General features: G+C 47.2%; 1 protein-coding gene across 2 annotated transcripts in view; it reads right to left on the bottom strand.

Annotated features, from left to right (window-relative positions):
- The window catches only part of Prkn (parkin RBR E3 ubiquitin protein ligase), a 1,135,485-nt gene that overhangs the window by 38,235 nt on the left and 1,080,688 nt on the right, over positions 1 to 16,562 (bottom strand). For both annotated transcript variants that reach the window (XM_050135903.1, XM_050135902.1), the window contains exon 10: positions 234 to 317. In XM_050135903.1, coding sequence (XP_049991860.1) covers positions 234 to 317 — 84 coding nt within the window. The remainder of the gene's footprint in view (positions 1 to 233; positions 318 to 16,562) is intronic.

Genomic DNA, 16,562 nt, shown 5'->3' on the forward strand with positions numbered 1-16,562 from the left:
CTTCTCCCTATTCCATGCTCCCCAGGGAGGAAAACTAGCAGGGATCACGGATATATCCCGAATGGATGGCCACTGGGAAGGCTATTCAGTGCTCTGTGAGTGAAGGTTAATCCTGGGGAAGCCAGAGGCCCCGGCCCAAGGCTGTCTGTGCTTAGACCTTCACAGCGGAACTAACTTCTGCTGCCTACCAGAACACCAGGCCTTGCTTTGCAGGATGTGGAAATCACTCTTACCTGAGAGGTGGCCCCCGAGGCTTCAAACAGCGAGTCACATTTACCTTCGTGGTAAGCTTCCTTACAGTCCCTGCAGAAGACGAACTGCAAGAGAACACCACACGTCAGGAACATTCGACTGTATTCTGCATTTTATCTCTCTGGCTTGAGTTACGACTTCTATGGCAAAATACTGTTTGCAAAGCAGAATCAACTTATATTTTGATGGAGCTGCCTACTGTTCTGTTAGTGTTCTGTGCACATCACCGGGGTAACAAACATGAATCCTGCTGTCCCCTGCCCGCTGGAGGAGGCAGTGATGGAGGGGACTTGGGAAGAGGCGCTCCTGGCGCCAGGACAACGACTTTGTTTGTTCCAAGTTTGTTTTCCAAACATGATAGATTTACGTGGTCAGTGGACTTAGTTTTGTACTGAAAGCCTGTTATAAAAAGAAGGGCTGGCTGTTTAGGGTTGGCTTGTGTCCCTTTGTGTGTCCCCTTCATTCTCCTAGACTCAGAAGGGGAAGTTTTATCTCCCAGTATCTTAGAAAGAGGCTCCATCTGGACATGGAGTCTCTAACATGTGAGTGGGGTAAAAGGAGCCATCAGGATGGCTTTAACCCGTCAGTGTCTTTGTGTCCTATATGAAGAGATCCAAACATGAACACATGGGCTGAGGAACGAGCATGTGAGGACACAATAAGAAGAACCATTTGCCTGCCAAGGAGAGAGCCCCAGAAGCAACCACAAGAAGAACAGATTTCTGTTGTTTACAGCTTCCAGCCGCTATAGTTGGCTTCAGCCGTCTTAGGAAACAAACGTGGGAAACAAATATAGGTCTTTTGTTGTTGGTGACGCTGGGGATGAAACCAGGGCCTTAGGTAAGCAAGCAAGCACGTTACCATAGAGCCACATCCCAGTCCTTGGACCAGGTCTTTTCACTGAGTGATGTTCCTGTTAGCACTCAGTGACCACGGGACAAAGACACCCAAGGACTCTGCTGCCCTTACCCTTCACGTTACAAAGAGGAAGCTGGAACAGAAGTGCTAGCTGACCCAGTGCCAAGGCTCTGCGTTGGTCCTGTTACTGCCCTGAGCAGCCGGGCCCTCCAGAAGGCACATCATGTTTCCCCCTTGCTGCCATGTCCGAGGCTGCTGCAGTGGCTGAGACTGACTCCACGCTGTGTTTTACTGAGTCGTCATCCCACCCAACACCTGGGACTAGACAAAAGCCACCAAATGCCTAGAATTCTCAGGAGACTTCCAGAGGCTTGGGAGCTCTCAAGCTCACGAGCCAGGAAATCAGCCAGGCATTTGTCATGGCTTTGATTAAGGTAAGGCGAACCTGAACCGAAAAGCTAGAGCAACACAGACGGTACCGATAACTCGACTTGGTTTAAGAGAAGAGCATCAACTGTTTCTCCTGGCCTCATGAGAACCCCAGCCCAACATGCTCTGCCCCCATAGGACCTTCTCCATGCAGCAAGAATCCTCAGCTGTGGTTTGAATATCCTTCAACACAAGAGGTTTGGGACTAGATTTAATTTAAAATTGGCATTACTTTTCAGATTTCAGAATGGTTGCATATATATACACATCCATAACCACACACATTAACATGTATACACATATGCATATACACACATATCGATATATAATCACATATTACATATATGCACACGCATATACGTATATGCGTGTGGATAGTGAAATATTTGGGTGATTGAACACAAATTGATGCATAAAATTTATTTAATATACTCCTTAACCACACAGCCAGAAGGAAATTACAAACAACATTTTTAGTATGTCTGTTTCTTTTTAATTTTTAAATTTTGTGTGTTTGGGTATTTTGCTTGCATGTGTATCTGTGTACTACATATGTGCCTGGTGCCTGTGGAAGCCAGAAGAGGGTGTCAGATCTCCTGGTGCAGGCGTTTGTGAACTGCCATGTGAGTGCTGGAAACGGAATTCAGGTCCTCCGGAAGAGCAGCCAGTGCTCTTAGCTGTTGAGCCATCTCTCTAGCCCCATGTCTGTGTTTTGACTGTGTCCCATCACATGGGGTCAGGTGCAGGACTTTCTTCTGGTGGCATGATAGTGCGCAAAGGTTCAAATGCGAAGATGCTAGATTTGGGATCCAGGATGTTCCTGTCGTACTTCTCATAGAAGACTGACTGACTCCCAGAGTGACGGGATGCTAGCTTCACCACAAGCTTACGTTGGTGGGAAAGGGCATGCATCTGTCCCCACACAGACCGCCAGGCTCTGCCCCCTGATGATTTATTTGTCACCCTGGATGCAGTGAGGTAGTGTTGCCTCCTATGTTTCCCTTTCTTTTTAGCGCGAGGGCAGAAATCTTCTTTCCGCACGGTGGCTCAGTCAGCTCAGCCTGAAAGAGCGGGCTGTGACTCCAGCCGCCACTTTGGAGGGAAACTAGTCTGAATCTCTTGGCGTGACAGGAAAAGCGTTTCACATCTTATTAGCCAGGGGATGAGATATAAAATCAGTTTCATGGTGCAGGAACACCCTGGAGGTTGATCAGTTTGTCAGAATAAATAGGCCTCTCTTGACACAAAGACATTGAATTCGCTGGTACTGTGGAAAAACGGCTATAAAGAGAAAACCAAGAGGACACACACACAAATGAAAGCCACCATGCCGTGTCCAGCGTGGAGAGGAGAGAATACTCTGTGAATATACTGGCAGCGACATTAATTCATGTGTTAATTTCCTTCTGTTCCAAGCCTATCACTTGGCTGTAGCTGGGTCATACAGTGGGCTCTTTACAGTTAACGGCTTGAGTCTGTTCTGTGTACATTAAGGAACTATCTAGAACAGTGTTCCCAACATGAGGGTCATGACCCCTCTGAGGTCCACAGCAGTACCAAAGACCATTGGGGAATAGATATTTACACTATAATTCATAACAGTAAGAAAATTACAGTCATGAAGTGGCAACAAGAGTAACTTTATGGGTGGGGATTAGCACAACACGAGGAACCGTATCAAAGGGTCACAGCATTGGGAAGGTTGAGGACCACAGCTCTAGAAGATCTGATTTGATCTTGAAAGCATCTGGGGGATTTTTAATCGCATTATTGTAGACACTCAACAAAGGGTTTGGGCAAGCGCAAAGGGATTCAGTTCCAATGCTACACACGGAGATACTGCAGGGTGCCACAAAAAACTCATATGAACAGGGATCATTTAGAAAGTTGAGGAAGACACAGTGATCACTAACATCGAGAGGGGTCTGTGGTATAATACCTCAGTCATTCCTGTGAGGTCACAGACCCCCTCGCTGCCTCTGCCTCCACCACTCAAAGCCAGGTCTCTTCCTGCAGGGGTATAAAATCCTGTATACAAACGGTTCTCATCTCTGCCAGTGTCTCAGCAAACCACGTGGACACTGACATACACAGAGAACTCCAAACCACGAGGATACTCAGAACACACAGAACTCCAAACCACGAGGATACTCAGACACACACTGAACTCAGCGATGGTAGGTTTTTCTTTCTTTTTTTTTTTAGTTAGTAGTGAGAATATTTTATTCTTAAATATCTAAAAGGGACTTCATTTTTTTATTATTAAAATTTTCTGCCTCCTCCCCGCCTCCCTTTTCCCTTCCCCTCCCCCACTCCCCACCCCTACTCCCCTCTCCCTCCCTCTCCAGTCCGAAGAGCAGTCAGGGTTCCCTGCCCTGTGGGAAGTCCAAGGTCCTCCCCCCTCCATCCAGGTCTAGGAAAGTGAGCATCCAAACAGGCTAGGCTCCCACAAAGCCAGTACATGCAGTAGGATCAAAACCCAAATGATAGCCTTTGCTGGAGAGGATGTGGAGTAAGGGGTACACTCATCCATTGCTGGTGGGAATGCAAACTTGTGCAACCACTCTGAAAAGCAGTGTGGCGGTTTCTCAGGAAATTGGGGATCAACCTACCCCAGGACCCAGCAATGCCACTCTTGGGAATATACCCAAGAGATGCCCTATCATACTACAAAAGTATTTGTTCAACTATGTTCATAGCAGCATTATTTGTAATAGCCAGAATCTGGAAACAACCTAGATGCCCTTCAATGGAAGAATGGATGAAGAAAGTGTGGAATATATACATATTAGAGTACTACTCAGCGGTAAAAAAAAATGACATCTTGAATTTTGCATGCAAATGGATGGAAAAGGGACTTCATTTTTGAATTCCTCTTCTCCTCTTTCTCAGGCAATAACAATAACCACAATTTATCCGAATGCTTTTTACATTCTCATTGAAACCAACTCATTATAACTGTTTCCTGCTTAACGAGATGCCATCCTTTATAGATTTATTTCCAGAGTTCTGGGACGCTGCTCCATCACACCCAGCAACAGAACTCCTTGGGATGATATTTTGGACCAGGGTAAAAACTCTGCTGTTGCTCAAGCTTGCTGTGGAATAATCCTTTTGTACACTGTGAAGATTTGTCACTGGACTGGTTTAATAAAAAGCTGAGTGGCCAATAGCTAGGCAGGATTTTCAGGGCAGAGACTATGCTAGGATGAAGGGTGGAGTCATGAGGAGTTGTCGTGGATGCACAGTGAGCGGGGTGGGCAGTACTTAGGTGAGGTAAAGGAGACTAGAGGCAGCACTTGGATGAGCAGAAACGGGCTAATTTAAGTTATAGGAGCTGGCTAAAAAGAAGCCTAAGCTGTCGGCCAAGCTTTATTAATCAATAAGAGTCTCTGTGTAGTTATTTGGGAGCTGGCAGGCAGGACAGAAAAATCCACCTGCAGAAACTGTTTCAGAAGGGAAAGCGTTTGGGTGCTGGTCTGTGTGACTCCCACATGAGTTCATGGGGTTCCCTCTGACCAACGGTGTGGAAGGTTGCCATTTCACACAGACATTTCCCATGTGTTAATCATGGCTTCATAGCTGCCGGCTCCCGGAACATGTACACTGTTCTCCAGGCCTCTGAAGCAGAGGTCAGTCATGCAAAAGGAGGCAACTACCATCCATGTATACAGTCCGCCCTTCCCACGTTAACTTCTCTTGAGAAGAATCTCACAAACATTAACAACTTCTATATAATTTGAATTGCTTTTTAAAAATGAAAATATACAGTTTTCCCAAGACAAGGCCTCATACCTATAGTACATTTTGGGCTTGGATTCAGTACATAACCTAGGTTCGTTCTACTTAAGCTTTCCAAGGCAAGTGCAATCCCACCTGATATAATAAAAGTTATAGATGTAGGAGGGTTGGGGATTTAGCCCAGTGGTACAGCACTTGCCTGACAAGAGCAAGACCCTGGGTTCAGTCCTCGGCTCTGAAACAATCAAACATACATACAAAAAAAGACCCAAAATGCCAGTAGTGGTTTACAGAGTGAGTTCCAGGGAAGCCAAGGCTACACAGAGAAACCCTATTTCAACCTCCGCTCCCCGACACAAAGCTATAGAAGCAATCCATACTTTCAGTACCTGGTCTCTGAACCCTGTTCTCATCGTTAGCCTTTATTTGAGGGGCTCAAACACGTGTCTCCATGAACACCTGTGACGGCAGCTTCATGTATGAATTTGGCCACAGTCCTCAGGAGCCCATCAAACACTGGGAGGTGCTGCTCCAAAGACACATTACAGACAGGAAACTGGCTTTCAGTGATGTCCCTAGGCTGTCTTTGTGGGCTGGACTGAATCACTGAAAGATCTTAAAAGTAGAACTGAGGCCCTCTGAGGAAGTAGCCGACCCATCTGTGGCCTTCAGGACCAGGCTGTGTCCACCAGTTTCATCTGGTCCTTCCTGAGCCCTGCCTGGTGGACTTGAGACAGTCTTATCTAGCCCACAGCCCAGTAAGCCAGTTCTGCAATAAATCTCTTGATATAAAGTGTATTCATCTTTACAGCTATATATGTGTGTATATATGCACAGGTACAACCAACACATATGTATATATGCCTGTTGGTACATATCCATACGTGTGTGATTGATTGTATGTTTATTTAAGTGTTCTCTCTCTCTCTCTCTCTCTCTCTCTCTCTGAAGTCTGCAGAGGTTCATAGTGCCGTCCTGGGTCTTCACACCCAGATGGTTCACTCTGCCACCCAGAGCCACCTTCATGCCTACAAGCTCTGTTCCATGTCGGCACCCGAGGCAGAAACACTCTTTCAAAACCCTTCACCGTGTTCTTACTGGATCTTTCTATGCTGACATGCATTTAGAGAGACAAACGCTTGCCACCGTGTGACATCTGCCTACGGCCTTCAACACAGTAGCGTGCTGTGCAGATATGCAGCTGGGCACAACAGGCTGCCGCCTACCCCTTAGGTTTGCCAGAGGCGGTGCCGCTTAGGGTTTTGTAAGTCCAAACCATGATGCTTCCACATGATGACAAAATCGCTAATGACATGCTCGGAGGGCATAGCCCCATCGTGCAGGATGCATGACTGCATCTAAAATTTAGACCACGTGAAAGAACAGCACGCTCCAATTCACAAAATAGTGTGTCAGAAATTTATATTTAGAAACACAGCCTGGTGTGGTGATGCACACCTTTAATTCCAGCCCTCAGGAGGAAGAAGTAGGGGGATCTCTGTGAGTTCCAGGCCATCCTGGTCTATACAGAGAGTTCTTGGATGTACTGTGGTGAGACCCTGTTAGTTAAACCAAAGCACACCATAGAAGGGGATGTAGATCAGTTGGTTGAATGCTTGCCTGGCACGGAGGAGGCCCTGGATTGGATCCCAGCAGCACACAACTGGGCAAGGTGTCATAGGCTTATAATATCAGTACTCAGAAGGAAGAGGCAGGAATACCAAAGTCATCCTTGCTGACATATTGACTTCAAGGTTAGCTGGGTTTAAATAAGACCTGTCTCAAAAATAATAAGAGTTAGAAAAAAGATATGCAAAGCTGGATAGTGGTGGTGCACACCTTTAATCCCAGCACTCAGGACACAGAGGAAGGTGGAGCTCTGAGTTCTAGGCCAACCTAGTCTTACAGGACAACCAGAGAAACCCTGTCTAAAATAAACCAAAAACCAAAACTAACCAACCAACCAACCAAACAAACAAAAGAGGTATAATCTAGTGCCTTAAAACATAAAGCTTTGAAGCCAGAGACACTGGAGGTATCGTGAGAGCAAAATAGGAACAATATGCCTTGCAGGTTAAGGCTTCTGTTTGTGCTTAGAGAATAAGTTCCCGGGCTAAGTCCTCACAAGTTAAGGTTTCTATTTGTAATTAAGAGTAAGTTCCTGTTTCTTAGATCTGATGTAAACTGCTTGCATCCCCACTCACATGGTGCCTATTCCAACCCTGGTTCTTTCTCTTTCATTGTATTTTCTAACCATGTAGAACAGCCGACTCTTTCATCCCTGTGAACACATTATACTGACCATAAAGGGACCTCAAGAGGTCAATAGGGGCTGATCTCTAAAATTCTGATTCCGGAAGAGGCAGCCAGAAATGGCCAGTCCTGGGTACACCCCAAAATACCGCTTGCTACAGGTGGACAATCACGGTTTTGGCCTTTCTCCTGGAAAATTTCAGGTTTAACACAGAAATACCTTTCTTTGTTCTGCATTTTTGCATCTTCAAAGAAGGTTAAACAAGAGGATAAACACTTCACATGGTTTCTGGCACACAGTAAACACAAGAGGAAATAGCTTTTCACATGATTGTGATGCTTCTTAAGTAATAAAAATGGTCGGAAATAGGCAGGGGCAGTGAGCACCTTGTTTCCTAAGTCCAGGTCTACTGATGCCACTGATTCTCATGTAAAAGTCTAGGACCCCCTTGTCAGTGGCCTTTGCCATAACTGAGAGTCATAGAGAAAGGGATGCTGGCACTACCTGTATGCATAAGCGAAGGGGTGCTTTATCAACCCCTTAGACCATCTGCACCACCACAGAGCTGGAATAAATTTCCCATGATGTTAATCCGTCAGTATGCTATTAGTAGAACCAAAATCTGATTGATGTCCAAGTCTTATGTCTCACATGCCCATAATGGATACGTTCAAGATGGGAGATGCACATTTTGTCTTTGGACACATGATGGGGAAGCCAATGGACAGCTTCTGATGGAGTCGGGACATTCAAGGGGCTGCCGATCAATGCAGGTCAGAGGCAGCTGGAACCTACAACTAGTGACTCTTAAAATCAGATTTTGATTCTTAATGTCGAATGAATGACCTCTACATGAAATCCGAAATCTCTTTGTATCTGTTTTCTGTCACAAAAGTATCTGTAAAAGCATTCTGTTATGTGCCGTCTATTTTTCTCCTGGAGATCTGAAGTCCTGTCTTAAAAGAATAGGAGAGAATCAAATACCACCACAGGACCCTTTTCTGTCCGAGGAAACATCAAAAGCACAAAGCAAGCATGCGGGTTTTTTTTTCCTTGCCTTGAGGACAGAAGAAGCAGTCCTCTACCTAACTCGATGATCCTGAAGGTGGCAGCAGAGATCCATAGTTTCAGGCTGGTGCGTGAGAACAGCCTAGCCAAAGGATGGGGCTTCTGGTGGAGGGGGACCAGGTGCTGATAGATGCAAAACTTAACAAGATAGTGTGGCGGGGTGGAACCAGCGTTAGGCAATAACACGCTAAATCATGGGTTTGAAAAGGGAAAAGGGAAGCAGTGCTCAGCTCCAAATGGCAAGATCAAAGTCTCCAGAAGGCTGGGTTGAGAGCTCAGGGGCTCAAGGACCATGTTTCTTCATGTTTCCGGGACTCCGCGAGGGATCCCAGGACTGCCAAACAGCGCTACCTGCTTCCCTGCAGAATGACTTCCGGTGATCCGCCCCGAGTCATGCTTGCCATTCATGGGCTCTCTCAAAGGGACTTTGATGATGTCCCCCCCTCCTCCCACCTCATGAATGCCTGTCCACAGTCATGGCTTACACACTGGCTGGCTGTATGAGTGGAAACCTTTTCACCCAGTTTAGAACGAGGTCATCATAGTGAGCACACCAGGTCCACTCCGCTTGCCACCAATGGAAAGGGAACCTTAGACTGAGGGGCAAGACTAAGGGGACCTAGCATCCAAACCTAATGCCCTACGCAAATCTCTGCGCCTGCGCCCTTCACTGAACGCGTTAGTTCCAGGTGTGGAGGGTGTGTTGCCAAGAATTAACCCATCCAATTCATGCGCATGCACAAAGGTTTTGCAATTTGCTTTCTACCTCAAAACATTTTTTTCCTTTTTAAACTTAAAATGATTAAAACTTAAAATGATTATTTTTTTTTATTTCTATTTTTCCTTTTTATTTTTCCTTTTCTTTAACAGCTTTATTGGCATATAATTTGCATAGTCATGGATTTTTAAAAATAGTTTATCTGGGCTGGTGAGATGGTTCAGTAGCTAAGAACACTACTGGCTCTTGTAGGGGACCTGGATTTGGTCCCCAGCACCCACATGGTGGTTCACAACTGTCTATAACTCCAGTTCTAGTGGATCCAACACCCACTTCTGGACTCTGTGGGCACTGCATGGATGGGGGTGCACAGACATACATGCAAATAAAACAGCCGTACATATAATCTAAAATAAATAAAAATTAAAGAATAGTTCATGTACTTATTGAATGGACTACACATGTACATTAGCACAGATTCGAAAGGCGCAAAAGGTTCCCCATGAAAATAATCTCCAGTCTTTCTTGGTCAGCTGTAAGGCTTGCCAGAGAACTCTGGGTCATCTGATTTAGTGCACACTGTTCTGGAAATCTCATACCTTGACATATACATAAGTGCTCTTTTAAAACAACGATGGTCTCTAAAATATCCTAATATGTATCGTGGGCAATACCTTGGTCTTTCATTTAAGGCCTCTTCCAGATGCTGAGTTTAGATCCAGTCTCCCTCAACAGCTGTGCAAGATTCCAGTGGGCACGGTGTACCTCACGCCCTCTCCCTAGTCTGCCATTCTTAACAAAGCCGCGGGGACCCTTATTTCCGGAGCTGATTTCATTCAAGCGGAAGAAAATCTGTAGGCTGCATTTCGGGGACTGCAGCAGCTTGGCCGAGGCATGTGCAGCGCTCTCGCTGGGTGGGGTTTGTGGACTCAGTGGTGAAGCTGGGGGGAAGCCTACTTCCAACCCCTCCCCCACACGCTGACACAAAACCTCGTTTTTCAAGCAAGAATCTCAGACAAATGCCAGCACCTTCGCTGAGGACTTCTTATACACATGTGTGACTGGAGGGACACAATCCCGGCTACAGAAACGACCCTCAACAACTCCCAACCCTAATCCACATAGCTGACCGAGGGCCCGGAGGACCTGTGGCGGTTCCACTCTGTCCATTCCCGGTGGCTTTTGCTGAGATTGCCCCGGTCTGACTCTGAACTACTTGGTGGATTTTAACACTGACAGCCAGCACAGTGGAGAGCCAGGTTAGAGAGATGGAGAGAGGAAAAGTCCCAGGCTCCACAGCCCCGGCAGTGTCCTGAGCTTACTTGGCAGAATGGGTCCTTACATCCTGGGGAGTGGGGGTGGGGAGAGAAGGCACAGTTCATTCACGACAGATTCCTGTCCCTTACCCACCTCCCTATTTGTCTTAGCTGTGTGCATTTTAAACAACAATTTCCACGGGGACAGTCTCTGTGCCCTAATGGCTCTCATGGGGTTTCCCTTGTTTCCAGAGGCTAAAGTGTGATTTGGTTGCAGGCTGAGACTCTCGCAATGCTTTCATGCCAAGATTCGCACCATCCATGTTCCTCCAAACAAACTTCTCGGTGGGCAAATTTTCGTCTGTAACCGAGAATTCTGCTTACCGTCTTGGAAGGCCTGCCCAGCTCCGCTTTCCAACTGGCATTTCCCAGACCTTCTGCAGCAGTTGGAGCCCTTCAGAAACCCAGCACTGGTCACAGAGTATCAGACCCAACAACACTTTCAAATATTGCCATTCATTAGCGGACCCACTCAAATATTGCCATTAATTAGCGAACATGTTTGAAAGTGGCCATTCATTAGGAAAACGAGCAGCATATGCCTTCTATAATTTTTAACTGGTCTCTAATCCTCCTGACCTTATCATTTACAATCTGTAGCAAGGCACTCGACTCTGTAAAAATGATTACACCATGCCAGTAAAAATGTGAGATCCAAGCCATATGGCGATGTAGCCAAATATGTCGCATATGCCTGTAGGCATCCTTATGCTCTCTAGCCCAGAAAGGGGGGTGGTGACTGTCTCCCCTGCCAGGACACCTGAGCCCAGCCCTGGGCAGCTTGGGGTAGGATTGGCTTTGGAAAGGCTCCAATCATGCTGGAGGCACCCTGTGAGCACATCGTAGAGGTTTTTATATATTTTTTTACTTCATGAATACTCAATAAATCAATCCAAAATGCATATTAAATCAATCTCTGTGATGTATACCTGTAATCCTAGCACCTGGGAGGCTGAGGCAAGACAATTATGAGTTCAAAGATAGTTTAGGCTATCTAGTAAAACGCCATCTTGGAAAAAAATACAGATTCGTATTAAACCGTCAGGGTGTTGTATGGTCTCACAGGTATAACTGGGAATGCGTGTGCCTGTCCTAGGCTCTTTTCAATGGTTCCAAGCAAGATGACCAGTGTGTTCTTCTTTTAAATATCCATTCTCTCCTCCCCGCTCCCCTGCTGGCAAGAGAACTCAAGCACGGAGCGCGGGCAAGCAATCCACTATTTACCCTTACTACCCATCACCGTTATTTCCTTCATATACACACAGCTACTGACAGACTTGTCCCCGCGAAGCAATCTTCATCCACCTTCTCCTTTAAGTAGCTAAGCTTTTTTTTTTTTAAATCTTACACATTTTTATCTCCCCAGGAATTGGAATCAGAATAAGTTATTGGTGCTCAGGTCTAGAGGCTTACAAATAAGAGAGACAGTCCTTATGAAGAATGGGCAAGCTGGAGATGACTGTGCAGTGTGTGACAGCACTCAGTCGTGTGCCTGGCTGGGTAGTCATGTGTGCAAGATTGTAGAAATCGCCAGGAAGGAGACAGGGTCAGCGGGAGAGGTCAGCGGGAGAGGACACATAGGATGGATGACACTGGCTTTTTGCCCTTCATTCTTCTTCAAGCTGCATGCGACCTACTGTACATTTCCATTGGATGGGCTATGGGCACTCAAATCTCACGATCTTTGCAGGGTGAACAGGCAGGAGGCACTAGAAGAATCTCCGAGTGTGATCAAGCTTTGACAGGATAGTGACACAGTATCACTACCTACAACATTCATGCTTGACAACTGTGCCATAGAGCTGCTCCCGAAATTCCTCATAATGTTTTTAGGTGAGTTTATGAATCGTGGTGGGTTGCGTTCACAGCTGTTTTGGGCGCAGGCTGAATATTCCTAGAACAGAGAGGCAGGAAGAATGCATGGATGTTCAGGGATCAGAAGGGGTGAGCGCAGAAGAGAGGAGTCAGGACCAAGCCCTTTGGTCCGGTGACCCTGTGATGAGCCAGACTCAGAGGCTAAGCTCACGGGCATGATGGATGGAGAAGACGGGGGATTGGAAATGATCTGATAATAGGAAAAAGGCAGTGATGAAGGCGAAGGAGTAGAAAGGGACAGACAGAAGCAATGGTTAAGACTGCCCAGAGAAAGTCAAGGGCACGGGAACCCAAGTATTCTTAAAGGACCATGCCTTGTAAGGAAAGAAGACAAAGACCCGAGGCAACAGCCCGAAGAAGGTCCTGCTTTGTACTTGACCTACCAGAGGATGTGACGCAAGCTGAGGACCTTTTCCAGTAAAGAGGAAATGGGATCCTTAGAAGCCTGGGATAGCCACTCGCTACTGAGCCTCTGTGAAGCATGAATTCTGTAACAGTGTAAGAGTTCCCTGCAGTCTGAACATGGTCCCCAAGTGCTGGGCGCTTACGAGAAGAGCAGACCTTCAGTGACCTTTCACCCTGGAAGTACTACATCAGGACCTGCGTTTTAATATCATCCTGGGAAAGTCTAGGAACCTCACCTCTTCTCTCTCAGTCCTTCCTTATCCCAAAGCCCTCTTTCCATGGGCGTTCGTTCAACAGGTTTTGTGTGTGAATCCCATCCTCTGTCATGCTCGGACCTGGAATCCATGGTCAACGAGCCATATCCACATTATCTGATGACAGGAGGTTCATGGGAGTGCAGGGTGTCAGCAAGAGGACAGGGTGGTGAACAGAGATCGCCGGAGTTTCCTGGAAACAGTGTTGCTGTCTTCAGAGAGTACACGACCAGTCTCCAGGAACACGGCGGCGAGTCCTGGAGCCCTCTCGGGAAGGGCCGTGCTTAGAACTTGGCTGTGCTGAGGAGAGCAGGGGAATGGGGGTGGCACTCAGGCAGCGGGAGTGAGGAGTTGGGGCAGGAGATGGGCTCAGAGGCTGGCTGTGGAACTGTATAGCATGGCCAGGGCTCTAAGACCGCTGTAATGGGATGGAATTTTGTTTGGCGGCTAGCTCAATTAGGTCGCTCAGAGCAGGACAATCCAGCACCATGCTGTGTGGCTGCAGGGGGCTGGGCAGGGTGGAGCACCCGCCCTGTCGCTCATTAGGATCCCAGGGAGGCACAGAGTGGGAGACTCACTCAGGATATTGGATTTGCTTGCGAGGATGCACTGCTCACAGAAACCGGCTGGAGCAGACTAAAAGCCACTGTGATTCTGTCCCACTGTCATCTTCTAAAGGGACATCTTAGTCTAAAGTCTAGACCAAGGTTATCCAACCCAAATAGCAACCACTTGAGATGTGCCAGTGGCTGCATTAGAAGAGGGGGAAGAAGCACAAGCCTAATTGCAATGCTGACCTCATCACGTGTATTCCACACACACCGTCAGTGCGCCACGATGGGAAGGCTGCTGCTGACTGATTTTCACGGAACTTTCCACGTCTCTCCTGCACTTCGTATTCACAACGCATCTTGGTGTGGACTGGCTCCACGAGGCGTGCTCAGGACCCTCACGTCATCAGGACCCTCGCGTCACCCGTGGCTGCCATGCTGAAAAAGCCCTTGGTCTGGTAACCCCTGGGATTGTGTGGTAGCCAATGATGTCACCACAGAACGTAATAGCGCAGCCTCCATTCCAGCTACTCGAGAGGCTGAGGCAGGGATAATCGCAAGTTCAGGGCTGGCCTGTGGACGTAGTGAGGACTTGTCTGGAAGTCGAAACGGAAAAGAGGGCTGGCTCAGTCGGAGTTTGCTTGGCGTGCTAGAGGCCTACTGTACAACCGCTAGTACTACAAACAAAACACTAACAAGGAGGATTTTAATGAATCAAAAGATTTAAATAATTTTTTTCTCTATATCCCCCTCCCTTCATTCTTTTACAAAGTCTCAGACTCCAGGCTGGCCTTGAACTCTGTAGTAGAGAATAACCCTGAACTCCTGATTCCCCTGCCTTTATTTCCTGGGTGCTGAGCCTGGAGGCTTGTGCCACCATGCCCAGATTTTGTTTTATTTTATTTTAGACATAGTCTCACTAGTAGCTTAGCTGGCTTTGAACTGACAGAGATCTATCTACCTGCCACAGCTTCCCAAGTGCTTGGATTAAAGGTGTAGAAACACCAAGCCTGGCCCCAGTGAGCAGATCATGTGTGCATGGGATTACCCATGCTTTGTGCAAGGATTCTACCAACTGAACTACATCCTCAGCTTTTAGAAAAAGCATTGCAAGGGTAAAGAAAAAAAATCAGTCCAATTAACGAAAGCGAGGTGTATTGTCTACAACGAAAGCACAAGACATAGGGAGTCGCTCACAGAACACCCGAGCCTCCTCCTATCTCTGAGTACCTGTCTTGCTTGTCTGCCCACTTTGTCTGATCTTGTACCAAGATCAGAGAAGTGTCCAGTCAGCAAGTCTGGGGTGGACTGTGGCTCAGAGTGGACCTTCGATGAGCTGCTGCTGGGGACTGTAGCATCGCTCTTGTGAAGATTGACCTCATAAGTGTAGGGCGGTGAAGAGCGACATTTCCAGTCTTCGCAAATGACTCAGTATTACTCCCCTCTCTCGCTCCAGTGTGGGGCAAAGAAACCTTTGCTTTTGAATGGCTAAGCTGAAAGCTTTGGTCTCGGTGGCGGGACTGTGAATCGTGACAGTCCAGATAAATCAGTATTGAGTCCAGGGAGGGGGTGATGTGAAGAAAAGGAATGGGGAGAGATGATGCAATTATATCTTCCTGTAGAAAAAAGTATTCAAAAACCTAAAGAATTCAATTGAAAAATCTGTTACAATTTGACTCCACTTGAACTGCCTCCGGCCCTTTCCAAGGTACTGTCACTGTGTCACATGGCAGCATGTGGCCAGAGCCTCTTCCAGCTGGTGCGTGTGTGAGAACTGGGGCACCTGACGGATTTATTCTCCTGGAATCTCTCTGCAAAGAACAAGCAACATGTGTTCCTTGAGCCTCTGGGAGGAGTCTCCTGGCTATGGCTGCTTTAAGGTGGGTCCTTTCAGCTGCATCGTCCTGATATGCATCTCTGCCTTGACTCCAGACTGTGCGGAAATCCAGGTACCTTTGGGGAGCTGATTTCTGTGGAGGTCCATCACCAGCCTGGGGGAGGGGGTTCCCCAGGAAGCCTGTTAGCACAAGATAAAGCTTGCCTGGGGGTCATGCACAGGGGAAGAAGCCAAATGCTTCGGTGACCTGTAGAAAAAAAATGCTGTCTCTCAGCAGCGTTCCCACCTTGCAAGCCTTGAGCTAAATTATAAACTAAACTGTAGACTTGCAAGATTCCTCTTCTGCCCCCTCACACACACAGGGCTAAGTTTCTTTTCCTCTTCCAATTTTATTGCTCTGCCAAGGGAATGGAAACAAGCTAAGTGACAGCTCAAGAGCTAGAGGTTCAGGGCTGCAAAGATAACTGTGGCTCTCAGGTGAGTGAGCGAAATGTCATCCTAGTCAGAGTCTCCCTGCTAATAGCTTTTGGCCCCATCACACAAGGGCAGAAAATTGGCAGTGCTTCTTACAAAGGTTTCTCTTCTTAGGTTAGGGCACTGCCTGCCGGGGTCCATGAGGCCCCCAGAGAGTATCTGCATTGATCACAAAGAGAACAGGGGGGAAGGAGTAGGCTTCCCTGGATGACCTGGTCTGAATGTCACACCTGCATCCTCTGTGGTGCTGCACAGGCAACCGTCACAGGGGCTAACTGTCTCAGTGAGGACCCCATTTAGTCAAACTCTCCTGTATTTGTTATTCTTCTCATTGCTGTGGTCAAATACCAGACAAGAAGCAACTTCAGGGAGAAAGGGTTTATTTTGGCTTACAGTTTGAGAGTGGACAGTCGTCCATCGTAGATGGGGAGGCATGGCAGCTGGAGCATGAAACTACACTGTTGTCAGGAAGTTGAGAGTAGACAGGAAGTGTGTGTGGGAGGTGATGAACCCAAAGACCTGCTGCCCTC

This window comes from Alexandromys fortis, unplaced genomic scaffold (assembly GCF_014885135.2).
Source record: "Alexandromys fortis isolate MF-2015 unplaced genomic scaffold, M_Fortis_MF-2015_v1.1 scaffold_23, whole genome shotgun sequence".
Classification (NCBI taxonomy): domain Eukaryota; kingdom Metazoa; phylum Chordata; class Mammalia; order Rodentia; family Cricetidae; genus Alexandromys; species Alexandromys fortis.